Here is a 27191-nt window from a genome sequence, read left to right as displayed (position 1 = left end):
TTGACCTCCTATCTTTTTACCATTTTGGAACCAAAATAGGGAACCGTTAGGAACCGGAACCGATAAGAAGAACTGGAACCGGAATCGGACTCATATAAATCCTAACGATACCCATCCCTAATCACAAGCTTGCATGGTGATGACCCCTGATTAGAAACCACCAACAAAGAAAGATTGGCACAAAATAATCATGCAGTGCATGTCGTTGGAATTTTTAACCTGCCTGCTACGCTCCACAACTGATGCCTGCCCTTCTGTAAAATATGGGACCCATATTTGCAATTTATTGGCCCTCAATTAGCTGACACTTAAACAGTAGAGTTCCTTAACAGAAGTGATACCGCTAACCTTGATGGATATCATTAATCCTTGTTTATTCTTTATTTATATATTTTATTTTCTATTGTTGTGGATATTAACACTGTTATTGTTTTATTCTTGGTGTAGTTATTCACCCATCTACAGACTGTCAAGCACCAAACAATGTGGGTATATAATGCTGTATTTTATGGACCGACGTAGGTATGTGGTCTATATTTGTATCTGTGTCCTTTGTTTTGCAACGTGTCTGAGCTGAGCTGTTTGTTTTGTTTTGTCTTTGTCATAAAATGTAAAAATCTATAAAAAATACTATTGAAATAAAAGAAGAAATAAAGAAGTAAAATTACAACAGATTAAAAAGTACTTAAACAGCTAAACCAAAAAACAAAATAAATGGATTAAAACTACCACAATCTTGAGTAAAACTGTTAAAAACCATTGCCCTGAACCGACCAAATGATGGAACAGATTTTTAAAGACTTTTGAAGCTCATTCCATGAGCTGGACCACTGCCAGAGAATGCTGCCTTGCCCAACTCTGCCTGAGCATGAGGAACCGGAGCGTTATAAAGGCAAATGTAAGCAGGGAGCATACAGAATACAGATTAGACAATTAATTAGATTACAGTCCAGGGGTGCCCAAAAGAATTACAATTAAAGTATTCAAAAATATTTATAAACAAAAGTCACAAAACTCCTCCTCTTTTTGGCATCTGCCACTTGGGTTAAGGTGACTTGATTGACAACAAGAAGGGCCTGTCCAGTGGCGGAACAACTCAAAGCCGGGCCGGGAGGCACAGCACAGTGATCAGGCCCCCCCTGCGCATGCTGGTCTGTTAGCGCGCGAAGCGCAAAATTTAGCGGGTTTTGGGCGGATTCGGTCACTTTTTGGGGGGCTTTTTGTCACTTTATTTCGGTTTTAGGGTTAGGGTAGGGTTAGGTTAGGGTTATGTTGTTTAATTCTTATTTTTGCCTGATTTTACCGATTTATTATCTGACGGCCCGGGCCCTCCAGGGTCGCGGGCCCGTAGGCGGCCGCCTCCCTGGCCTCCCCGGACACTCTGCCACTGGGCCTGTCAGCTCCCTTCATGGCTTCTATAGAAGTTGGCAATGCGATGCTTTGTTTTTGAGGTGACCAGAAGGGGGTGCTGTAGCTGTAGTTGTCACTCCTTGTCTTTAACGTTTGTCAGCTTTAGTATGATGTCTGCTGGCAGCCCCAGTTTGACCAGTTCTTCTTTAAGCTGGAAGTGAAAAAAAATTATATGTTTTTGATTAGTGATAACGGCTATTAGTCCACTTGCCAGAATGTGAACCCGGAAATGTTGAGTACACCAAGGTTTTATGTTAGAAATGTTGAGTATGGGTCCCCAGCATGTGTAAACTGCCGGATGCTAACTTGCATAGGTTGAGCAATTTTCAGAATTAGCGTAATTAGCTTTTATTAGCATTAATCACCTATATGGCCCAGATGTAGCCCAGGGCATGCTCTAATGATTTAGCTAGTGCGCCCGAGCGGGCGACCTTTGGGGTCGCCATAGTGGCCAAATCCAAAATGGCCGCCATGTAAAACGGTTTTGGCTGTAACTTTTGAACCAGATGAGCTACAAATACAAACTTGGTGTCTATTTCATGTTTTCTGACCATTGCAAACACATTGGAATGCTTATCATTACGATTGGGTGTGTCTGAAACCCTAATATGCATATTTCCAAGATGGTGGCTATGTGAAAACGAGTTATAACTTAACCTTTGACACTTTTGGCAAACTTGGTGTCGATTTTATGTTTTTTTAAGCATTAGAAACACATTGGAATGCTCCAATTAATGATTAAATCTATCTAGAACACTCTAATTAGCTTATTACCAATATGACCACTATCAACAACCTAAAAAAAGCAACCTATGTATGTTACACATACAATTCTATTGAAACAATAGAAAAATGGAGTGGAGCACATCCCTATTGATACAGATAATAAGCCAGTAGGCTAGAGTATATTAAACAATACAAATAAAAATGGAACTGCGGTGCGTGGAGGGGGGGGGGGCACCACACAACAAGGTTTGTTGTGTAGAACCTCAATGTTCCTCACAACCACATGATGAGGTGTAACAAACAAAAACAAAACTTTTCCTCTCTTCCATGCGCTAGCAGAATGTGAATGTGACTACATCAGCCTTCCTTGGCCATGGGAAAAGAGTGCATGGGCAGCTTGGGAGGCAACACTGGATCTCACAGTAGCACCTGATTATGTGGATGTGAGGATGCATCACCAACAATGAGGGGTCCAGATGACAACATATAAGCACAATGGATAGATAGATACCTTTATTGATCGCACAGGGGAATTTCAGTCACCCAGAGGCAGCACAGCAGTCAGAGTTACAAAGTTACAGATACAGAGTAAGGAATGTATACAGCAATACAAAGGTAAGACATAACAATAAGATGCACCATCTCTAAAGAACAAAAGTATACACCTGTACAAACTATCCTGCACTATGCAGAAAAATAACAATAACACCAGGTTACAGTGTCCTGTCAAACCGTGCAACCAGTCCAATCACTGCAATGCAAAGAAAAGTGACAAAGTGTCCACAGTGCAATCAGTACAATAACTATCTAAGTGTAATTAGAGGTCAGAGTCCTTGGTACATCTTTTATTCCAAGTTATATGACCGGGAGCAGTATGGGTTAGCGCCCCCAGCCTGTGTCTTCCTTGAGGAAGAAGCCCAACAAACCCACGGTGAGGCCTTTAGGAGGGCCATTCAAGCAAACCGGCCCAAGGAACCATCACGCCAGAAGGAAATGTTTGGATCGGGGTGTTGCAGCGGATCTGGTGCAGCGGATCTGGTGCAGCGGATCTGGTACAGTGCTCAGGTCCTGGACCTGGTGAGATGAAGGAGGAGCCCGGCCAGGAGGCCACCCACAGAGCTTAGTCCCTCCACGTGCCAGAGCCTCCTCGAGTTCCGGCAGAGTAGTTCCGGAGAAGCGGACTGAGTGGCACTGTCTTTCCCTATAGGACTGACCGTGGGTCCTGGGACGTAAGTTGGGGCTTGATCAACCCCGGCTGGGTCACCTGGGTGAGGGTGTATGTTGCGAGACCCTAAACACTGTATGACCCTAGGCTACAACACTGATGATACGTCCCAGGTGCATCCATGTGATGTATTCTTTATAGACAGTTGACCTGGCAGAGCGACCAACGTGTGTCTCGTTGTAAATCTTCATAGCTACCTGCACAAAAGACATGCCAAGTCTCAAACAGTTCCACCCGGGGTAGGTGAATCTACCCCGGGATGCCCCACTATATCCTTGTGAAGGGAGAGGGACGTGTTTGCCATGATGGCGTCCAGCCTCCTCACTGTACGCACCTTAGCCACCCCCTCCAGTGAGGTCCCCACGACGGAGCCCACCTTCCTCACCAGCCATTTACAGCATCCTGTTGCACACGCCAAAACATCGGAGTCTTCTCAGGAAGAACAGCCTGCTCCTACATTAGAGTATGTCAGACCAGTCCAACAACCTGTTCAGGTGCACTCCTAGAAACTTGTAGTTGGCTAAAATCTCCACCACCTCAGCATTTATGGTGCTGGGGACCGGAGGTACCCTCTTGGTCGTGCCATAGTCCACCACCATCATCCTTGGTCTTGCTAGCATTGGGCCGGAGGTGGCTTGCCTCGCTCCAGTCCACAAAGTCCTTCGCCATGCTATCGTGCTCAACAGTGTTGTCACCTGAGATGCAGCTGACCACTGCAGTGTCATCTGAGAACTTCTGTAGGGGCCATGTCTTGGAGTTGATCGGAAGTCAGATGTGTATAGGGTGAATAGGAAAGGTGACAGCGCTGTGCCCTGGGGACAGCCGTGTTGTTCACCAGCACCTCCGACTGACAACCCTGCAGTCTCACATACTGCGGTCTGCCCGAGAGGTAGTCTTTGATCCATGCCACCAAGCCGTGATCACATCATCAACGCAAGCTTCTCAGCAAGCAGTTGTGGCTGGATAGTGTTGAAGTAAAAACACATGATTCTGACTGTGTTGCCCAGGGTGTCAATGTGTGTGAATGCCCTGTTTAGCATGTAGATGATGGCATCATCAAATGTCCGCCTGGTATGCAAACTGAAGGGGGTTGAGGTATTCACTCACCATCGGTCTCAGTTGATTCAGTACCAGACGCTCAAAGGTCTTCATGCTCTTTGATGTCAGAGCCACTGGCCTGTAGTCACAAGGTGCGACTTTTCTTAGGCACCGGGACGATGCAGGAAGATTGCCACAGTTGCGGCACCCCCCCCCCCCCCCCGTCTTCAGAGAGAGGCATATCGTTTGGATCAGCGGTTCTGGACAACCGGATCTCCATATATGCCTATACTATACTGATACGCCCAGCCCACGTATGCAGTATGCACATACCGAGTTTTTGTGCATTAATTGTAAGATTGTTTCAAATACTCCTATCTATATCAATAGGAATGTGCTGCACTCCATTGTTCTATCTTTCAAATACATTATATGTGTAACATACAAAGGTTGCTTATTAAGGTTGTTCCTAAAAGTGTTCTGGGTGAAAATGTTGAATACCTTTTTGGGGATAGTGTTGATATTGTTAATAAGTAAATTAGAGTGCTCTAGATGGATGCAATCAGAAAATCGGAGCATTTCTAATGCTTAAAAAACATAAAATAGACACTAAGTTTGCCAAAACTGTCAAAAGTTCACGTTTTCACATAGCCGCCATATTGGAAATATGCAAATTAGGGTTCCAGACACACCCAATCATAATGATAAGCATTCTAATGTGTTTGCAATGGTCAAAAAACATGAAATAGACACCAAGTTTGTATTTGTAGCTCATCTGGTTCAAAAGTTACAGCCAAAACCGTTTTACATGGCGGCCATTTTGGATTTGGCCGCTATGGCGACCCCAAAGGTCGCCCGCTCGGGCGCCCTAGCTAAATCATTAGAGCATGCCCTGGGCTACATCTGGGCCAAATTTGGTGCATTTAAGACTGATTAGCGCGAAAATATCCCTAAGGCCCGGGACCAATGCTGAAATATTGTCCATAAAGGTGATTATGCTAATAAAAGCTAATTACGCTAATTCTGAAAATTGCTCAACATATCCAAGTTAGCATCCGGCAGTTTCTACATGCTGGGGACCCATACTCAACATTTCTAACATAAAACCTTGGTGTACTCAACATTTCCGGGTTCAAAATGGGGCTCTATGGGCTGGCAAGTAGACTATATAGCGAATAGCAGATGCGGCCATTTTCTGGTTCCACTCCAAAATAGTCAATGCGTTTTTCCCATTGACATTTCCAAAAATATTTTTTATCAATTAATTTAAGCCTAGAATCAAGCCATCCAGGGTCCTGGTGAATCATGACCATAAAACATTTTTTCTGTGATTTTCTTTTATTTTATATTTAAAGGTAGGGTAAGTTATATTTTTGGGTTAAAACAAAAAGTATTTTGTTAAACGATAATCATTATAGTACCATTACTGTCCTGTCAAATAGCTTGCAAGACCTGCTGAGAAAATATGAACTATTGTACATTTTAAGTTTAAAGACCACATGAAATTAAATATTTTTCACACTCCTAGAGCATATCCGTGGTCACAAAGGAGATGTATAATACAACAATGTATGTGTATTTTTACGTAAAAAGTTCCCAAATATCCAATCTCAGTCACTTCCTGTCAAACTAAAGGTAATGAGTTATTACATCAGTAAGACCCTATGAATAATCATGAATCATGATTTCATTCACCTGTGTGATTATTTATTATATATATTAAATTATCCTACTTAGTTTGATTACAGTACCTGCGGCAACACAATATTCTCGATGTCTTCTTCGGTTAAAGATGTCTCTGAAGAGAGCCCCATCCTCAGACCAATGACGTGACCTACAGGTAAAATATCCCAGAATTAGAATACAGACGGGTATGATATTGTTGATGATGTGGGTAGAACCTTGGGTTAGCAAGGGGTGGAGCGTCAGGGGGGCTGGGGGTCTGGCCGTTCCCCGCCCCTGTACTCCAGGTGCCCGTGGCCGCCACATTACATCACACAGACCTTTATTACATTTACCACTAAATGTAGCCTTTAGTACTAACCACATCACTTGCTCTATTTAACTTACATCATGACAGCTTTGAGAAAAGGAAAGGATAACTAAAGATAATTTTATAAAACTTACGAGCTGGGAGTTCTGTTGTGGGCGGTGGGGTTGGAGGGATGGGTGGAGATGTCGCATTTGTTGTTGGAGTTGTATTAGGTGTAGTAGTTGGCGTTGTAGTAGGTGTAGTAGTTGGTGTTGTAGTAGGTGTAATAGTTGGTGTTGTAGTTGGTGTTGTAGTAGATATAGTAGTTGGTGTTGTAGTTGGTGTAGTAGTTGGTGTTGTAGTTGGTGTTGTAGTAGGTGTAGTAGTTGGTGTAGTAGTTGGTGTTGTAGTAGGTGTAGTAGTTGGTGTAGTAGTTGGTGTTGTAGTTGGTGTTGTAGTTGGGGTAGTAGTTGGTGTTGTAGTAGGTGTAGTAGTTGGTGTTGTAGTTGGTGTTGTAGTTGGTGTAGTAGTAGGTGTAGTAGTTGGTGTTGTAGTAGGTATAGTAGTTGGTGTAGTAGTAGGTGTAGTAGTTGGTGTTGTAGTAGGTGTAGTAGTTGGTGTTGTAGTTGGTGTTGTAGTTGGTGTTGTAGTTGGTGTAGTAGTAGGTGTAGTAGTAAGTGTAGTAGTTGGTGTTGTAGTTGGTGTTGTAGTAGGTATAGTAGTTGGTGTAGTAGTAGGTGTAGTAGTTGGTGTTGTAGTAGGTGTAGTTGCACCAGCAGTAGTTGGACCGGTTGTAGTTGCAGCAGCAGTAGGTGGACCGGTTGTAGTTGCAGCAGCCGTAGGTGGACCGGTTGTAGTTGCTTCAGCAGTAGTTGCACCAGCAGTAAGTGAACCGGTTGTAGTTGCAGCAGCCGTAGGTGGACCGGTTGTAGTTGAAGCAGCAGTAGTTGGACCGGTTGTAGTTGAAGCAGCAGTAGTTGGACCGGTTGTAGTTTCAGCAGCAGTAGTTGGAACATTTGTAGTTGCAGCTGCAGTAGTTGGACCGGCTGTAGTTACAGTAGCAATAGTTGGACCGGATGTAGTTGCAGCAGCAATAGTTGGACCGGCTGTAGTTGCAGCAGCAGTAGTTGGACCGGCTGTAGTTGTTGCAGCAGCAGTAGTTGGACCGGCTGAAGTTACAGCAGCAGTAGTTGGACCGGCTGTAGTTGCACCAGCAATAGTTGGACCGGCTGTAGTTGCAGCAGCAGTAGTTGGACCGGCTGTAGTTGTTGCAGCAGCAGTAGTTGGACCGGCTGTAGTTACAGCAGCAGTAGTTGGACTGGCTGTAGTTACAGCAGCAATAGTTGGACCGGCTGTAGTTGCAGCAGCAGTAGTTGGACCGGCTGTAGTTGTTGCAGCAGCAGTAGTTGGACCGGCTGTAGTTGTTGCAGCAGTAGTTGGACCGGCTGTAGTTGCAGCAGCAGTAGTTGTACCAGCTGTAGTTGTTGCAGCAGCAGTAGTTGGACCGGCTGTAGTTACAGCAGCAGTAGTTGGACCGGCTGTAGTTGTTGCAGCAGCAGTAGTTGGACCGGCTGTAGTTGTTGCAGCAGCAGTAGTTGGACCGGCTGTAGTTACAGCAGCAATAGTTGGACCGGCTGTAGTTGCACCAGCAATAGTTGGACCGGCTGTAGTTGCAGCAGCAGTAGTTGGACCGGCTGTAGTTGTTGCAGCAGCAGTAGTTGGACTGGCTGTAGTTACAGCAGCAGTAGTTGGACTGGCTGTAGTTACAGCAGCAATAGTTGGACCGGCTGTAGTTGCAGCAGCAGTAGTTGGACCGGCTGTAGTTGTTGCAGCAGCAGTAGTTGGACCGGCTGTAGTTGTTGCAGCAGTAGTTGGACCGGCTGTAGTTGCAGCAGCAGTAGTTGGACCAGCTGTAGTTGTTGCAGCAGCAGTAGTTGGACCGGCTGTAGTTACAGCAGCAGTAGTTGGACCGGCTGTAGTTGCAGCAGCCGTAGGTAGACCGGTTGTAGTTGAAGCAGTAGTAGTTGGACCGGTTGTAGTTGAAGCAGCAGTAGTTGGACCGGTTGTAGTTGCATCAGCAGTAGTTGGAACATTTGTAGTTGCAGCAGCAGTAGTTGGACCGGCTGCAGTTACAGCAGCAGTAGTTGGACCGGCTGTAGTTACAGCAGCAGTAGTTGGACCGGCTGTAGTTACAGCAGCAGTAGTTGGACCGGCTGTAGTTACAGCAGCAGTAGTTGGACCGGCTGTAGTTGTTGCAGCAGCAGTAGTTGGACCGGCTGTAGTTACAGCAGCAGTAGTTGGACCGGCTGTAGTTACAGCAGTAGTTGGACCGGCTGTAGTTGCAGCAGCAACAGTTGGACCGGCTATAGTTGCAGCAGCAGTAGTTGGACCGGCTGTAGTTGTTGCAGCAGCAGTAGTTGGACCGGCTGTAGTTGCAGCAGCAGTAGTTGGACCGGCTGTAGTTGTTGCAGCAGCATTAGTTGGACCGGCTGTAGTTACAGCAGCAGTAGTTGGACCGGCTGTAGTTGCAGCAACAGTAGTTGGACCGGCTGTGGTTACAGCAGCAATAGTTGGACCGGCTGTAGTTGCAGCAGCAGTAGTTGGACCGGCTGTAGTTGCAGCAGCAGTAGTTGGACCGGCTGTAGTTGTTGCAGCAGCAGTAGTTGGACTGGCTGTAGTTGTTGCAGCAGCAGTAGTTGGACCGGCTGTAGTTGCAGCAGCAGCAGTAGTAGTTGCAGTAGTAGTAGTTGCAGTAGTAGTTGGTGTAGTAGGCGGGGTTGTCGTAGTGGTCTGTTGGGTGGTTGTGATTGGTTGTGTTGTGGTTGGGGTAGTGGTTGAAGTTAGTGTAGTCGTAGTGGTCTGTTGTATTGTAGTTCGGACAGTGGTTGTATTTGCTGCAGAGAGAGATAGAGATCATAAAGATGACAGATTTCACCTTAAATTGTACTTCGAGTACAATACTTTAGTCAATGTACTTTAGCTACTTTACACAATGACCAGGGAACTATTAGTTAGCACATGACTGTAGATCAGTTGTTCCTAAAATGTTTTGCCCGGGACAAAACATTGTGTGCCGGGACCCAAACTAGTGAAAATAGCAGATCTACAAGCTCACGTTGCTTCGCGCTGTGTTGCAAGCTTGTAGACCTGCTATTTTCACTCATTCTTAACCGGAAAAAAAGGCTTGCGACCCATAAAAATTGGTCCATGACCCAAACATGGGTCCTCCTGACTGATACTTAGGGTGACCATATGTCCCGATTTGTGCGGTACATATGATCTAAAGATCGTCAAAACAAGGTAAAAAACGCTGGCACTCTGAGGATGATTTGGATGCGTAGTACCTGGCACTCAATGTGTTAATTAATGCATATGCAATTTTTTAAAATAACATGAAATGCTTTTTTGAGAGTAGTTATTTTCAATGTATACCCTATTTCCTTGTGAAAATAGCCGATCTACAAGCTCACAACTTTTTGGATACCAACACTTTGTGAGCTTGTAGATCGGCTACTTTCACTAGTTTCGGTTCCGAGGAGATTTCTCTATTGGTAAATGGTTTATGAACCACTGATCTCAGTGTTAGTGAACAGTGGCTTGGGTCATGACAGAAGGCAAGAGTTTATGATCTTCAACAGACACCATAAGGCTGGACGAAGCTATAGCTCAATTGGTATGGCAGCCTGTGAGTCCGAAGGTTAATGGTTCGATTCCTGCCTATGGGTTGAGGTGTCCATGAGGGAGGTTCTTAACCCCGGATTGCTTCCCTGAGTGGTATATATGACCACCTCAGCTTGGTCGAGCTAAGAAGTAGTTTCCCTTGTTGGAATCATTTAAGGTCTTTATTATTATTATTATTATTATTATTATTATTATTATTATTATTACGGGGCCAGAGCTCAGCTCTGGACCTGTTTTAATATTGTCTGTATTCTTCTGTTTCCGCCACTTTTCGCAGTTCTGGGTGAACCGTGCTGTCGCTTTTTACGAAACTCTGCCATATGGTAGATGGTCATGAAAAACTATCAAGAAATAAATCTCACAATCTTTAAAGGTGGCGCTATAGCACTCAATTGAAAATGCCAACTTTGAACAGGTACAACTCATGCCCTGTTTGACCTACAGCCATAAAACTTCAATACACACATGCGTCTACTCATGATGAACAACTTTAACCCCTGACTTTTGACCTCTGACCTTTAGATCTCCCACCATTTTGAATTATATGAAAAGCAGCTAAAATCTATCTCCTCCTGGGATTTTTGAGCAATCTGCACGAAACGTTTTACACATGAACTTTGGACCTATGCTGACAAACCTGTGCAAAAGATTTTCCATAAGTGAAAAAATGAAGCTTTAATGAGCCAATGAATATTGCAGTTTTATGACAATTATTCATCTGCCCCTAACACATACATGCAGACTCACATTTCTTTGAAACTTTGCGTTAATGTTGAGGGTCATTCCAAATATTACTGAAACCAATCTTACTCCAATTGGTCAAAGGGGGGCGCTATAGCGATTTTTGAAAGTGCAAACTTTAAACAGGCAAAAGTCATGCCTCGTTTGGCCGACAGCCATTAAACCTGCTTACACATGTGCCTTGACTCATGAGGAACACATGTATCACGTTGACCAGTAAGCTCCGCCCTTAGATTGTCCGCAATTTTGAGCAGTTTGAAAAACACTTAAACCCAGGATTTTTCAGCTATTTGCGTGAAACTGTATCATCTGTGTGATCTCCTTTTTCACAAGTTCTTGTCTGTTTCTCCAATGGCTTCTCCCTTAAACGTGTGCCTCATGACCGCAAGGTTGCCGGTTCAAGCCTCACTTGATGCAGACTCATTTAAGTGAATTGCAAAAAACATGACTGTATCAATGAATACATGTGCAAACGGTAAAGGTAACATGAAATGCTTATTTGAGAGTATGTTTTTTCAATGTATGACGTACTTCATTGTGAAAATAGCCGATCTACAATCTCACAACTTTTCAGATAGCAACGTTTTGTGAGCTTGTAGATCGGCTGCTTTCACTGGTTTCGGTTTCGAGGAGACATACAATTTCTCTATTGGTAAATGGTTTGTGAACGAGTGATCTTAGTGTTAGTGTTAGTGTGAATTCTTTTTTCACTGGTTCTGATCTGTTGGTCCAATGGCGTCTCGCTTCAGCATCAGCCTCTGGATCCAAGGTCGCCAGTTCAAGCCTCAACTCTTGCTGGCTACTTCTCAATTGTATCACACAAAACATGACTGTATCAATTAATGCATGCGCAACTGTTAAAGGTAACATGAAATGCTTCTTGGAGAGAGTATTTTTTGCAATATATGACAAAATTGTGAAAATAGCCGATCTACAATCTCACAACTTTTCAGATAGCAACGTGTTTCTGAGCTTGTAGATCGGCTGCTGTGTTATCTCTTTTTTTCACAGGTCTTGTCTGTTGGTCCAATGGCTTCTCCCTTAAGTGAGTGCCTCATGACTGCAAGGTTGCCAGTTCAAGCCTCACTTGATGCAGACTCATTTAAGTTGAATTGCAAAAAACATGAATGTATCAATGAATACATATGCAAAGGGTAAAGATAACATGAAATGCTTATTTGAGAGGGTATGTTTTTGCAATGTATGACATACTTAATTCTGAAAATAGCCGATCTACAATCTCAAAACGTTTCAGATAGCAACGTGTTTATGAGCTTGTAGATCGGCTGCTTTCACTGGTTCACTTTTATCTTCAACAGACAACCTCAGCCTGGACAAAGCTATAGCACTATAGGTAGTGTTGCAGCCTGTCAATCCGAAGGTTGAGGGTTTGATTCCTGTTAATGGCAATAGGTTGAGACGTCCAATCAATCCATTTTGCTTACATCTCTCTCTCTCTTCAATCTATTCCGTTTCCATGTCTCTCACTCCGCCCTTAGATTGTCCGCAATTTTAAGCAGTTTGAAAAACACTTAAAACCCAGGATTTTTCAGCTATTTGCGTGAAACTGTATCATCTGTCTGATCTCTTTTTTCACAGATTTTATCTGTTGGTCCAATGGCTTCTCCCTTAAGTGAGTGCCACACGACCGCAAGGTTGCCGGTTCAAGCCTCACTTGATGCAGACTCATTTAAGTTGAATTGCAAAAAACATGACTGTATCAATGAATACATGTGCAAACGGTAAAGATAACATGAAATGCTTATTTCAGAGTATATTTTTTCAATGTATGACGTACTTCATTGTGAAAATAGCCGATCTACAATCTCACAACTTTTCAGATAGCAACGTGTTTCTGAGCTTGTAGATCAGCTAATTTCACCAGTTTCAGCCAGGGGCTTGGTTCATGACAGAAGGCAAAAATGTATGATCTTCAACAGACAACTTCAGCCTGGACGAAGCTGTAGCACTACAGGTCGTGTCTCAGCCTGTGAGTCCGAAGGTCGAGCGTTCGATTCCTGTCAATAGCAATAGGTTGAGGTGTCCGTGTGTGAGGTTCTTAACCTGGGATTGCCCCCCTGCGTCCTATGTATGTCCACCTCAGCTGGGTCGAGCTTAAAAGTAATTTCACCTGTTGGAATCATTTGCTTTGTCTCATTTTCAATCTATTCCGTTTCCATGTCTTATTGTGCTATTATTGCACTTTGCTTTTTGTCTGTCTGTCTCTCTGTCTCTGTGTCTCTCACTCTGTGTCTCTGTCTCTGTGTCTCTCTGTCTCTCTGTCTCTGTGTCTCTCTGTCTCTGTGTCTCTCTGTCTCTCTGTCTCTGTGTCTCTCTGTCTCTGTGTCTCTCTGTCTCTGTGTCTCTGTGTCTCTCTGTCTCTGTGTCTCTGTCTGTCTCTCTGTCTCTCTGTCTCTGTCTCTGTGTCTCTGTCTGTCTCTCACTCTGTGTCTCTGTCTGTCTCTCACTCTGTGTCTCTGTCTGTCTCTCACTCTGTGTCTCTGTCTGTCTCTCACTCTGTGTCTCTGTCTGTCTCTCACTCTGTGTCTCTGTCTGTCTCTCACTCTGTGTCTCTGTCTGTCTCTCACTCTGTGTCTCTGTCTGTCTGTCTGTCTGTCTCTCACTCTGTGTCTCTGTCTGTGTCTCTGTCTGTCTGTCTGTCTGTCTGTCTGTCTGTCTGTCTGTCTGTCTGTCTGTCTGTCTGTCTGTCTGTCTGTCTGTCTGTCTTATTGTCTCTCACTCTGTCTCTGTGTCTCTCTGTCTCTGTGTCTCTCTGTCTCTCTGTCTCTCTGTCTCTCTGTCTCTGTGTCTCTGTGTCTCTCTGTCTCTGTGTCTCTGTGTCTCTGTGTCTCTGTGTCTCTGTGTCTCTCTGTCTCTGTGTCTCTCTGTCTCTCTGTCTCTCTGTCTCTCTGTCTCTGTGTCTCTGTGTCTCTGTCTGTCTCTCACTCTGTGTCTCTGTGTCTCTGTCTGTCTCTCACTCTGTGTCTCTGTCTGTCTGTCTGTCTCTCACTCTGTGTCTCACTCTGTCTCTCACTCTGTGTCTCTGTCTGTCTCTCACTCTGTGTCTCTGCGTCTCTGTCTGTCTCTCACTCTGTGTCTCTGTCTGTCTCTCACTCTGTGTCTCTGTCTGTCTGTCTGTCTCTCACTCTGTGTCTCACTCTGTCTCTCACTCTGTGTCTCTGTGTCTCTGTCTGTCTCTCACTCTGTGTCTCTGCGTCTCTGTCTGTCTCTCACTCTGTGTCTCTGTCTGTCTCTCACTCTGTGTCTCTGTGTCTCTGTCTGTCTCTCACTCTGTGTCTCTGTCTGTCGCTCACTCTGTGTCTCTGTCTGTCTCTCACTCTGTGTCTCTGTCTGTCTCTCACTCTGTGTCTCTGTGTCTCTGTCTGTCTCTCACTCTGTGTCTCTGTCTGTCTCTCACTCTGTGTCTCTGTCTGTCTCTCACTCTGTGTCTCTGTCTGTCTCTCACTCTGTGTCTCTGTCTCTGTGTCTGTCTCTCACTCTGTGTCTCTGTCTGTCTGTCTGGCTGTCTCTCACTCTGTGTCTCTATCTGTCTGTCTGTCTGTCTCTCACTCTGTGTCTCTGTCTGTCTGTCTGTCTGTCTCTCACTCTGTGTCTCTGTCTGTCTGTCTGTCTCTCACTCTGTGTCTCTGTCTGTCTGTCTCTCTGTCTGTCTGTCTGTCTGTCTGTCTGTCTGTCTGTCTGTCTCTCTGTCTGTGTCTCTGTCTGTCTGTCTGTCTGTCTGTCTGTCTGTTCTTCTTTCTTTTTTCTCTCTGCAAAACCTGGCCCCGCTTATCGCTGCTTGCAGCTATATTTATTATTATTATTATTATTATTATTACCCTTATTATTATTATTATTATTATTATTATTACCCTTATTATTATTTTATACTAATACTTATTATTATTATTATTATTATTATTATTATTATTATTATTATTATTATTATCATAAACAGCATCCTGACCTCCAATATTGACAATATTTTTTGTTGCAAACTTTTGTCATGATAACAGAATTTGTGACACGTGTTTGGACTCATTATGCATTATAAGCAACACAATACAGAGATACATTATAATATCCACAATCCCTCAGCACTCTGCTCAGCTGTTCAGAATGCTCATTTGTTAACTGCATGGGCTGCTTTGTCTCAAGTTCAATCTATTTTAATCTGTTTCTACGTCTTATTGTGCTATTATTGCATATTGTATTGCATAAAATGGTACCATATTATAATGAGCATTACTGAGGACCAATAATATAAAGATAGGTTGAAAATGGGTGAAGTCGTCCATTAAGTACAATATTAGTCAATGTACTTAAGCTACTTTCCACCACTGTATATGACCAGTGAACTATATTAATCAGTACATGACTACTGCAGACCAGTGGTTCCCAAACTTTTTAGCTCAAGACCCAAAAGAGAAAATTGATGTTCAGGACCCAAACTAGTGAAAATAGCAGATCTACAAGCTCACGTCGCTTTGCTCCACGTTGCGATCTTGTAGATCTACTATTTTCACTACTTTAAAAAAAAAGCTGTCTGCATCTGCTGCAGGTGGAGATCATAAATATGACAGAATTAGCTTGAGCAAAAGTAAAAGTATACTGTACTTAAGTACAATATTTAAGTCAAAATACTTTACACCACTTTATAAGACCTGTGAACACAAGGGAAACAACTGAACAAGTCTTTACATGACTGTTGTACCTATGGTAGCGCTGTAGCAAATTGTACGCTCTACAACGGTGCACCTGGCATCATTCCATTGCCCGTTTATGGCTGGTCGATGGTTGATATAAATCGTCACGCAATCCCCATCACCGTTAGGCTCCCCAGAGGCCCAGTTTGCAGCCTCCGTGGTCACATTCTCCCCGGTTTCTACCCAGGTAAAGACACCATTCACTTTGCGGATGCCGATCCAGTATGATTTACGGCCGTCCACAGACACAAGCTGGTTTATGTAATCATTCTCCTCTCTGGTCCGGACGGCCACCATGTCTGTGAAGTTATCCTGGCACCACTGGCGTGCCTGGTACCAGTCACCGACCGGGTCGGTGCTCCAGTGGTACGTCTTTGCCTGAGCTGTTGCAGCAGTAGTTGGAGCGGCTGTAGTTACAGCAGCAGTAGTTGGAGCGGCTGTAGTTACAGCAGCAGTAGTTGGAGCGGCTGTAGTTACAGCAGCAGTAGTTGGACCGGCTGTAGTTGTTGCAGCAGTAGTTGGACCGGCTGTAGTTGCAGCAGTAGTTGGACCGGCTGTAGTTGCAGCAGCAGCAGTAGTTGGACCGGCTGTAGTTGCAGCAGCAGTAGTTGGACCGGCTGTAGTTGTTGCAGCAGTAGTTGCAGTAGTAGTTGGTGTAGTAGGTGGGGTTGTCGTAGTGGTCTGTTGGGTGGTTGTGCTTGGTTGTGTTGTGGTCGGGGTAGTGGTTGTAGTTAGTGTTGTCGTAGTGCTCTGTTGTGTTGTAGTTTGGACCGTGGTTGTATTTGCTGCAGAGAGAGATAGAGATCATAAAGATGACAGATTTCACCTTAAATTGTACTTGAGTACAATACTTTAGTCAATGTACTTTAGCTACTTTACACAATGACCAGTGAACTATTAGTCAGCACATGACTGTAGATCAATTGTTCCTAAAATGTTTTGCCCGGGACAAAACATTCATCTCACGGTGCGTTTTAACAGCGGGCGATTTAGGATAGTATTTTCCGGAAGTGCATTATATGTCAATGAGAGCCGGCAACTACTGGCGATGAGGCGAAGTGGGCGGGGGGACGATGTTGATCTGAAAAGATGGATTTTATTTATCTTTTGGACGATGTCGCCCGGCGATCGTCCGGAGACTCGCCCGCTGTTAAAACGTACTGTCAGTGTTAGTGAAACAGGGGCTTGGTTCAAGACAGATGGCAAGAGTTTATGATCTTCAACAGACACCATAAGGCTGGACAAAGCTATAGCTCAATTGGTAGTATGGCAGCCTGTGAGTCCGTCGTCCGATGGTCAATGGTTCGATTCCTGCCTATGGCCATGGGTTGAGGTGTCCATGAGTGAGGTTCTTAAGCCCGAATCGCTACCCTGAGTGGTATATATGACCACCTCTACTATTTTCACTACTTTAAAAAAAAAGCTGTCTGCATCTGCTGCAGGTGGAGATCATAAATATGACAGAATTAGCTTGAGCAAAAGTAAAAGTATACTGTACTTAAGTACAATATTTAAGTCAAAATACTTTACACCACTTTATAAGACCTGTGAACACAAGGGAAACAACTGAACAAGTCTTTACATGACTGTTGTACCTATGGTAGCGCTGTAGCAAATTGTACGCTCTACAACGGTGCACCTGGCATCATTCCATTGCCCGTTTATGGCTGGTCGATGGTTGATATAAATCGTCACGCAATCCCCATCACCGTTAGGCTCCCCAGAGGCCCAGTTTGCAGCCTCCGTGGTCACATTCTCCCCGGTTTCTACCCAGGTAAAGACACCATTCACTTTGCGGATGCCGATCCAGTATGATTTACGGCCGTCCACAGACACAAGCTGGTTTATGTAATCATTCTCCTCTCTGGTCCGGACGGCCACCATGTCTGTGAAGTTATCCTGGCACCACTGGCGTGCCTGGTACCAGTCACCGACCGGGTCGGTGCTCCAGTGGTACGTCTTTGCCTGAGCTGTTGCAGCAGTAGTTGGAGCGGCTGTAGTTACAGCAGCAGTAGTTGGAGCGGCTGTAGTTACAGCAGCAGTAGTTGGAGCGGCTGTAGTTACAGCAGCAGTAGTTGGAGCGGCTGTAGTTACAGCAGCAGTAGTTGGACCGGCTGTAGTTGTTGCAGCAGTAGTTGGACCGGCTGTAGTTGCAGCAGTAGTTGGACCGGCTGTAGTTGCAGCAGCAGCAGTAGTTGGACCGGCTGTAGTTGCAGCAGCAGTAGTTGGACCGGCTGTAGTTGTTGCAGCAGTAGTTGCAGTAGTAGTTGGTGTAGTAGGTGGGGTTGTCGTAGTGGTCTGTTGGGTGGTTGTGCTTGGTTGTGTTGTGGTCGGGGTAGTGGTTGTAGTTAGTGTTGTCGTAGTGCTCTGTTGTGTTGTAGTTTGGACCGTGGTTGTATTTGCTGCAGAGAGAGATAGAGATCATAAAGATGACAGATTTCACCTTAAATTGTACTTGAGTACAATACTTTAGTCAATGTACTTTAGCTACTTTACACAATGACCAGTGAACTATTAGTCAGCACATGACTGTAGATCAATTGTTCCTAAAATGTTTTGCCCGGGACAAAACATTCATCTCACGGTGCGTTTTAACAGCGGGCGATTTAGGATAGTATTTTCCGGAAGTGCATTATATGTCAATGAGAGCCGGCAACTACTGGCGATGAGGCGAAGTGGGCGGGGGGACGATGTTGATCTGAAAAGATGGATTTTATTTATCTTTTGGACGATGTCGCCCGGCGATCGTCCGGAGACTCGCCCGCTGTTAAAACGTACTGTCAGTGTTAGTGAAACAGGGGCTTGGTTCAAGACAGATGGCAAGAGTTTATGATCTTCAACAGACACCATAAGGCTGGACAAAGCTATAGCTCAATTGGTAGTATGGCAGCCTGTGAGTCCGTCGTCCGATGGTCAATGGTTCGATTCCTGCCTATGGCCATGGGTTGAGGTGTCCATGAGTGAGGTTCTTAAGCCCGAATCGCTACCCTGAGTGGTATATATGACCACCTCTACTATTTTCACTACTTTAAAAAAAAAGCTGTCTGCATCTGCTGCAGGTGGAGATCATAAATATGACAGAATTAGCTTGAGCAAAAGTAAAAGTATACTGTACTTAAGTACAATATTTAAGTCAAAATACTTTACACCACTTTATAAGACCTGTGAACACAAGGGAAACAACTGAACAAGTCTTTACATGACTGTTGTACCTATGGTAGCGCTGTAGCAAATTGTACGCTCTACAACGGTGCACCTGGCATCATTCCATTGCCCGTTTATGGCTGGTCGATGGTTGATATAAATCGTCACGCAATCCCCATCACCGTTAGGCTCCCCAGAGGCCCAGTTTGCAGCCTCCGTGGTCACATTCTCCCCGGTTTCTACCCAGGTAAAGACACCATTCACTTTGCGGATGCCGATCCAGTATGATTTACGGCCGTCCACAGACACAAGCTGGTTTATGTAATCATTCTCCTCTCTGGTCCGGACGGCCACCATGTCTGTGAAGTTATCCTGGCACCACTGGCGTGCCTGGTACCAGTCACCGACCGGGTCGGTGCTCCAGTGGTACGTCTTTGCCTGAGCTGTTGCAGCAGTAGTTGGAGCGGCTGTAGTTACAGCAGCAGTAGTTGGAGCGGCTGTAGTTACAGCAGCAGTAGTTGGAGCGGCTGTAGTTACAGCAGCAGTAGTTGGAGCGGCTGTAGTTACAGCAGCAGTAGTTGGACCGGCTGTAGTTGTTGCAGCAGTAGTTGGACCGGCTGTAGTTGCAGCAGTAGTTGGACCGGCTGTAGTTGCAGCAGCAGCAGTAGTTGGACCGGCTGTAGTTGCAGCAGCAGTAGTTGGACCGGCTGTAGTTGTTGCAGCAGTAGTTGCAGTAGTAGTTGGTGTAGTAGGTGGGGTTGTCGTAGTGGTCTGTTGGGTGGTTGTGCTTGGTTGTGTTGTGGTCGGGGTAGTGGTTGTAGTTAGTGTTGTCGTAGTGCTCTGTTGTGTTGTAGTTTGGACCGTGGTTGTATTTGCTGCAGAGAGAGATAGAGATCATAAAGATGACAGATTTCACCTTAAATTGTACTTGAGTACAATACTTTAGTCAATGTACTTTAGCTACTTTACACAATGACCAGTGAACTATTAGTCAGCACATGACTGTAGATCAATTGTTCCTAAAATGTTTTGCCCGGGACAAAACATTCATCTCACGGTGCGTTTTAACAGCGGGCGATTTAGGATAGTATTTTCCGGAAGTGCATTATATGTCAATGAGAGCCGGCAACTACTGGCGATGAGGCGAAGTGGGCGGGGGGACGATGTTGATCTGAAAAGATGGATTTTATTTATCTTTTGGACGATGTCGCCCGGCGATCGTCCGGAGACTCGCCCGCTGTTAAAACGTACTGTCAGTGTTAGTGAAACAGGGGCTTGGTTCAAGACAGATGGCAAGAGTTTATGATCTTCAACAGACACCATAAGGCTGGACAAAGCTATAGCTCAATTGGTAGTATGGCAGCCTGTGAGTCCGTCGTCCGATGGTCAATGGTTCGATTCCTGCCTATGGCCATGGGTTGAGGTGTCCATGAGTGAGGTTCTTAAGCCCGAATCGCTACCCTGAGTGGTATATATGACCACCTCAGCTTGGTCGAGCGAAGAAGTACTTTCCCTTGTTGGAATCATTTAAGGTCTTTATTTGTATTATTATTATTATTATCCTTATTATTATTATTATTATTATTATTATTATTATTATTATTATTATTATTATTACCCTTATTATTATTATTGTTAATATTACACTTATTATTATTATTATTATTAGTAGTAGTAGTAGTAGTAGTAGTAGTAGTAGTAGTAGTAGTAGTAGTAGTATTGTTATTATTATTGTTATTTTTGTTATTATTGTTATTGTTATTGTTATTGTTATTGTTATTGTTATTGTTATCGTTATTATTATTATTATTACACTTACCCCTATTATTATTATTACCATTATTATTATTATTATTATTATTATTATTATTACGGGGCCAGGCTGCCAGCCAGGCTGCCAGCATGTTTTAATATTGGCATTATTCTGTTTCTTCTTCTTCTGCCACTTTTCGCAGTTCTGGCTAAACCGTGCATACGCTTTTTACGAAACTCTGCCATATGGTAGATGGTCATGAAAAACAGGTACAACTCATGCCCTGTTTGACCTACAGCCATGAAACTTCGATACACATAGCGTCTCCTCATGCTGAACAACTTTAACCCTCTGACTTTTGACCTCTGACCTTTAGATCTCCCACCATTTTGAATTATATGAAAAACTCCTCCTGGGATTTTTGAGTAATCTGCATAAAACGTTTTACACATGAACTTTGGACCTATGCCGACAAAACGTTGGGGGCGAATTTTTTCTGCCCCTTTTTTTTGCCCCTCTACCTGCCAAGTCTGAGGTCAAGCAGAATGAATTTACTTGATGGATAGATAGTATCAAACAGTCATGGAAACTACAGTAAGTAAGATTATGCGTGAGTGGGCCTTTTTTTCAATTACTGTTTTCATTTATTGTTTTGAAAATGAAAATGAAAAAATATAATTAAAGGGATACTCCACTTTCAAATAAAATAAACATTTAAAAAATATATAAAAAATAAATGAAAAAAGTAATGGAAAAATCACGGCCCCCTCACGCATTAGAGTGTCCTACTAATGTGTGAGGGGGCCGTGATTTTGCCATAACTTCTTTCATTTTTTTAAAATATATTTTTTAAATGTTTATTTTATTTGAAAGTGAAGTATCCCTTTAAGTTTTAAGTGGTTATGATGTTAACCACTTAAACGATAGTTGAAAGGAATAACACACCTTGGATGAATACAATCACGGCTACAATCAACAGTCTGTGATACATTCTTGGTCTAATGTGGATCAGTCCTTGGAACATCTGGGGGAAAACATAAAAATGTATTATTAATAATAATATTAATATTAATAATAATGATAATACCATAATAATAATAATAATAATAATAATTTTACAGCAGTTTCAACGAATGACTGTGATCCGGTTAAGAATGCATGCTCTCCATAAGCCAGCTGCTGGTTGAACTGAACTGATGAGAGAAACGTGCTTTTGTCTGTCATGCTTCAGTCCCGCCCCCACTTGGTGTGTGTGTGTGTGTGTGTGTGTGTGTGTGTGTGTGTGTGTGTGTGTGTGTGTGTGTGTGTGTGTGTGTGTGTGTGTGTGTGTGTGTGTGTGTGTGTGTGTCGTCGTCTTCGTCGTCGTTGTCATCATCATCACCACCTTTATTTTTTAAACTCATTTACAATAGACAATAGACAATAGAACACAATTAAACCCAATACAGATTAGTGTAGACAATTAATGAATCAGAAGTAAAATTACCCCTACAGTGTATGTGTCTAATTCTGGGACTTCCTGATAATAAGATTGTTAACAAGTTCCATTGACGTTTGTTTAATCTCCTGCGGTGGAAAATTGTGTTGTTGTCTTGGATTAATTAGAAACCACCAACAAAGAAAGATTGGCACAAAATAATCATGCAGTGCATGTCGTTGGAATTTTTAACCTGCCTGCTACGCTCCACAACTGATGCCTGCCCCGTAAAATATGGGACCCATATTTGCAATTTATTGGCCCTCAATTAGCTGACACTTTAACAATAGGATTCCTTAACAGAAGCGATACCGCTAACCTTGATGGATCATTAATCTTTGTTTATTTATTTTTTCTATTATTGTTGTTTTTGTGGATATTAACACTGTTATTGTTTTATTCTTGGTGTAGTTATTCACCCATCTACAGACTGTCAAGCACCAAACAATGTGGGTATATAATACTGCATTTGATGGTCCGATGTAGGTATGTGGAGTCTATATTTGTACCTGTGTCCTTTGTTTTGCAACGTGTCTGAGCTGAGCTGTTTGTGTTTGTTTTGTTTTGTCTTTGTCATAACATTTTAAAATCAATAAAAAATATTATTGAAAAAAATAAGTAAAATTACAACAATTTAAAAAGTACTTAAAACAGTACCTAAAACAGCTAAACCAAAAACCAAAATAAATTGTTTAAAACTGGCACAATCTCGAGTAAAAGTATTAAAAACCATTGCTCTGAACCGACCAAATGGTGGTAAGGAACTGATTTTTTATGACTTTTGAAGCTCATTCCATGAATTGGACCACTGCCAGAGAATGCTGCCTGAGCATGAGGAATTTTTTGAGCGTTTAAAAAGGCACTGGAGCAGATCTGGTAAGTGTTCCGTGTCAGCAAAGAACAAATGTAAGCAGGGAGCATATACAGATTAGACAATGAATTAGATAAGTCAATAAATAAAAACAAGTACCAGTGTTTATCACATATCTCTGTCGGAGACCCCAACCCTAACCCATAAAGTGCACAATGGTGGGTGCCATAATTATCACCAGTCCATCTTAAGCCAGAGTGATAAACGGTGTCAAGGCGCTTTAAAGAGGTGGTGCCATGGTTTTGCACTTTTTCTATTTTTCATGTGTCTATGAGGTTGATAGAACTTCATTAAGCCCCCTGGTGGTGTTTTTATGGTGTTTTATGTCTTCTCTGACTATTTTGAGTTTCTACCTGGAGGCTGAAACCTTGAGGGTCAAATGTGCCAATAGAAAAACAGCCCTTTAGTGACATAGTAAAATTGTACCCCCCCCCTCATTATCATAACACAACAGGTGTGGGCATGAGGAGGAGGAGGGACTAGGACAGGTGAGTGGTGCTAAGGTGGTGGAGGAGGTGCTAAGGTGAGATCCAGGTATACTTAATGAACTGGAGGCGTGTCCACATAAAAACATAATTTTAACAATTTCTGTACACTTTTTTGGAAAAAAAATCGTCGTAGTATAACCATAATACTTTAGGGGGCGGAAAAAGCACTGAAAATCACGGCACCCCGTCTTTAAGATTGATGGAGCAGCAATCCTATAAATAATGTCACCATGAGCCAAGACTGAGTGGAAAGTGGCTTCAATATTTTGAGAATTCTGTCTCCGACCCGGTTAACAGAGCACAGCTCTACACCCCTGTTGGTCAGACTCTGGAAATCACCATCAACACAATGGCAACATTCTCCACGTGAGTAAAACAAAACAAGTACAGTATGAGGCCTCTAGTTTGATGGCAGTACACTGGAGCACTCAGCCATTCATGCGCGTCAATCCCGGGGGGGACGGGGGGGTTTTGTCCCCCCCTAGCTTCAGATTGGACCCCCCCAAGTCAGATTGGACCCCCCCCCCAAGTAATTTAGGATAATTAAAAAATACTTTTTTAATTTAAGTTAATAGAATCCGAACCCGCTTTTGAAATCATGACATGCACTAATAAACACTAATTTATCCCCCCCCCGTGTAAATCCCAAAATGGTTTGGTCCACAGCGCCGCATTCCTCCTCACTGCACGGTGAAAACACTCGCCTCAAAACAGACTCGCCCCTATTTTTTTCGCTGGCCGAGGCCGCCGGATATACCCGGGGCGAGTGTGTTTTGGGACGATCGATGCGTTCTTGTATTGTATCTATCCCCGGCCACACAACAACATCCAACATGTGGTTTTTCACCGGTTTGTTTACAAGTCTAATTTGGGCAGGAGGGGCGAAATCCCAAAACGGCGCCCGCCTCTCAATTTGGGGAAAGAGCTCAACAACATAACGAGACACGAGAGGATACAAGAGCTATCTGTGCTAGCTGCAAAGTGTGCAGATTTAAGCAAGTATTTTAAAACAGTGAAAGCTACCGAGGAAAAAGAAACAGAAAGTGATAGACCCCCGCTGACTCAAACTAACGACGACCACGGGACTGACGGGACACAGGAGTTATCATCAAATCCAAAGATTTGTTGTGAATAATTATAGGTAGTTTGACCAAAACCGAAGTGAAGAGGAGGACACGGAGAATGTCGGTCATCAGTGATCAAAGGATTTAGCAGCTGCAATTTTGATAATGTTAGGAGCAATGCAATGGACCTGGACCAGCCCAGGCAACAGTGACACTACGACCAGGTAGGGTCCAGTGTTTCCAAATGGACTGCAGTCTGCAGAGACCATGTATTATGCAAGTACTGTACATAATGAAGGTGACCAAAGTTTCTCAGCTGCATTATATTTGTTATTAGTGTCTGTCTATCCTGAAACAAACCAACTCCAAGTGCGGCTGCCTGGTGATGAGTAAATTTACTAAGTTAATATAAAGCAAGCTTCATGTTCTGAACAAAACTCACAAGCCTCTGTGCCAAACCTTCTATTCGTTATACTTTACAGTAGCTATTGATAATCGTAGATGGTTGATGCTCAATTCCTCTGCTCTGCTCATTATTTGAAACAGCCAGTGGTGGGTAAAATAAAATTTATATTACTCCTACTTGGCGGTTGGCTGTGCCTCGGCCTGTGTTTTGCCTTGAGGTGATCAGGTCATCCCCAAGTCATTTAGAATAATAAAAAATGAAAGTTAAAATAGTATTTTGATATTAAATCAGTAAAATTAGGCAAAATAACATAACCATAACCTAACCCTAAAACCAAAATAAAGAAACCAAAATCCAAGAAAGAAACCTCCCAAATCCGCCATATAACCTTCGCGCGCGGCCGCATCGTGCACTTCACGCGCGACGGACCCCCCCCCAGCCTCAAGACAGATTGACGCCCCTGCAGCCATTAACCACCCAACACAGTGTTTTCACAGTCACTAACAAAATCTCCCATCAGCACTGACATTCTCAAGTACAGCAAAAACTGTAATTGGTGGTGCGTACGTGCATTGCGTGCGTGCGTGCGTGTGTGTGATTTTGTGTGTCAGCAGTATAGTATTCCACTGCCAACTTACAAGTTTCACTAATGACAGGCATGTCTACAGTATCTCTTTTCACTGGAGCCTACTATGCAGCTAAACAGGAATACTTTGCCTTCCCAGGACTTGGAAATTAATTGTGTTATCACTGAGCCCAGAAATCTGATACGTCCTACCTTGAACCATAACCCTGGATTGGTTCTTTTTGCAACTTCGTAATTCGTTCTTGCAGCATCCAGATGAAGCCATTTGAATTGTCTTTTCTTGTCATGTGGTGTCTGAATTTCTAATGTGCCAAATTATGTATTTTGGGTTGTCCTTTGGTGTACCACGTCTAAAGGGTTTCTGAACATCTGATTTACCAATTGAAGTAATTTAGTTCCCGTTTTGGTGTCCTATGGTGTCCCTAGTGTTTCTGAAAGTCTGAAGATGTAAATTAAGACCTTCTTTGATGGTGTTGTAGGGTATCTAATCTGTGGTTCAGTGGACCCCACAACATGGACCTGACTGGGTCAGGACAGGGACCGTTCACCCTGAGATGGACGCCATCGCAGTCAGAGAATGGACAGCATCACCCTGTCTGCTTTGTCGCTCAGGCTACCGTGAGGTATGTCTGTATAGCCTTTTAAAAATGTTATACTTATATTGTGTTGTATTACTGTGTCATAAATTCAGTTCTATGCTACCTTTTTATTATTATTATTTAAAAATATATATATATACATTTACATATTTGTTTATTTTAGAGCATTACGATAAAGCAATGTCGTTGTTTTATCTCAACTGCTGCAACCCCATACATAGAGTCATAGTTTGGACACACGCTACAGTACATAATTATGTAGTCTACTGTAGTATAACATTACATCTACTGTATAGACCAGATCAGAATGGTTGAATGTTTGTAAACAAACAGGGATTTCCGAGTTGAATATCTAATATAATAATAATAATATAATAATAAATAAATAATAATATAAGTATAATAATAATCATTATAATCATAATGATAATAATTACCGCAGTTTCAGCGAATGACTGTGATCCGGTTAAGAATGCTTTGCATAAGCCAGCTGCTGGTTGAACTGAACTGATGAGAGGAACATGCTTTTGTCTGTCATGCTTCAGTCACGCCCCCACTTGCTGTGTGTGTGTGTGTGTGTGTGTGTGTGTGTGTGTGTGTGTGTGTGTGTGTGTGTGTGTGTGTGTGTGTGTGTGTGTGTGTGCGTGCGTGCGTGCGTGTGTGTCTGCGTGTGTGTGTGTGAGAGAGATTTTGTGTGTAAGCAGTATTCCATTGCCAACTTTCAAGTTTCACTAATGACAGGCATGTCTACAGTATCTCTCTCCACTGGAGGCTACTATGCAGCCATCGTCGTTGTCATCATCATCACCACCTTTATTTTTTAAACTAATTTACAATAGAACACAATTAAACCCGATACAAATTAGAGCAAAAGACAGCAGAGGAGACGGCAGAGAGGCAGCAACAGCAGCACAGCCAGGAGAGAAGCCAGAATAACAGGTAGGCAGAGAAGATTAAATAGCCGCCCAGATCAGGAGAAGAGAGCATGTAAGGCCACACGCTCTCTTGATCAGGTTGGCATGCTGCCTTGAGTTGCCTGCCAGTCCTGAACTAGCTCTGCAGGCTTTGCATCATTTTTGTCCTGTGTTCAGGTGAGAGGTCCACATTTCATGTGGTCTCTCTTGTCTTGGATTAATGCTGCTCTTGCCTGTTCGAAAGTCACTTGGTGCGGCACCAAGTTACCCAAGGCATTGAGAAGGAGGTCAAAAATTGTGTATGCGCGTGCGTGTGTGTGTGTGCACGCGCGCTTCACACAGGTTTGATTGATTAATTGATTGTTTTTTTTATTAAATACTTTATTAACA

At 43.4% G+C, this 27191-nt stretch overlaps 2 protein-coding genes across 2 annotated transcripts in view; both read right to left on the bottom strand.

The window, feature by feature from the left end:
- LOC308088574 (uncharacterized protein) overlaps positions 1–27191 on the bottom strand; it is a 136489-nt gene that overhangs the window by 19996 nt on the left and 89302 nt on the right. The gene's annotated exons all lie outside the window — the stretch shown is intronic.
- On the bottom strand, positions 1305–26377 carry LOC308088874 (uncharacterized protein). The gene is made up of 10 exons (XM_080433459.1): positions 26325–26377; positions 21342–21420; positions 18712–19518; positions 17095–17901; positions 15508–16284; positions 9145–9265; positions 8931–8950; positions 6527–7399; positions 6151–6233; positions 1305–1561 (listed from the first exon to the last, which is right to left on the bottom strand). The coding sequence occupies exons 2-10, from the start codon at positions 21418–21420 to the stop codon at positions 1484–1486; spliced, it is 3645 nt and encodes a 1214-aa protein (XP_080289585.1). The 5' UTR covers positions 26325–26377; the 3' UTR covers positions 1305–1483.

Source organism: Gymnoscopelus braueri (assembly GCF_963280865.1).
Source record: "Gymnoscopelus braueri genome assembly, chromosome: 7".
In the NCBI taxonomy this organism is placed as follows: Eukaryota; Metazoa; Chordata; class Actinopteri; order Myctophiformes; family Myctophidae; genus Gymnoscopelus; species Gymnoscopelus braueri.
This window is presented reverse-complemented; position numbering and strand designations above follow the sequence as displayed.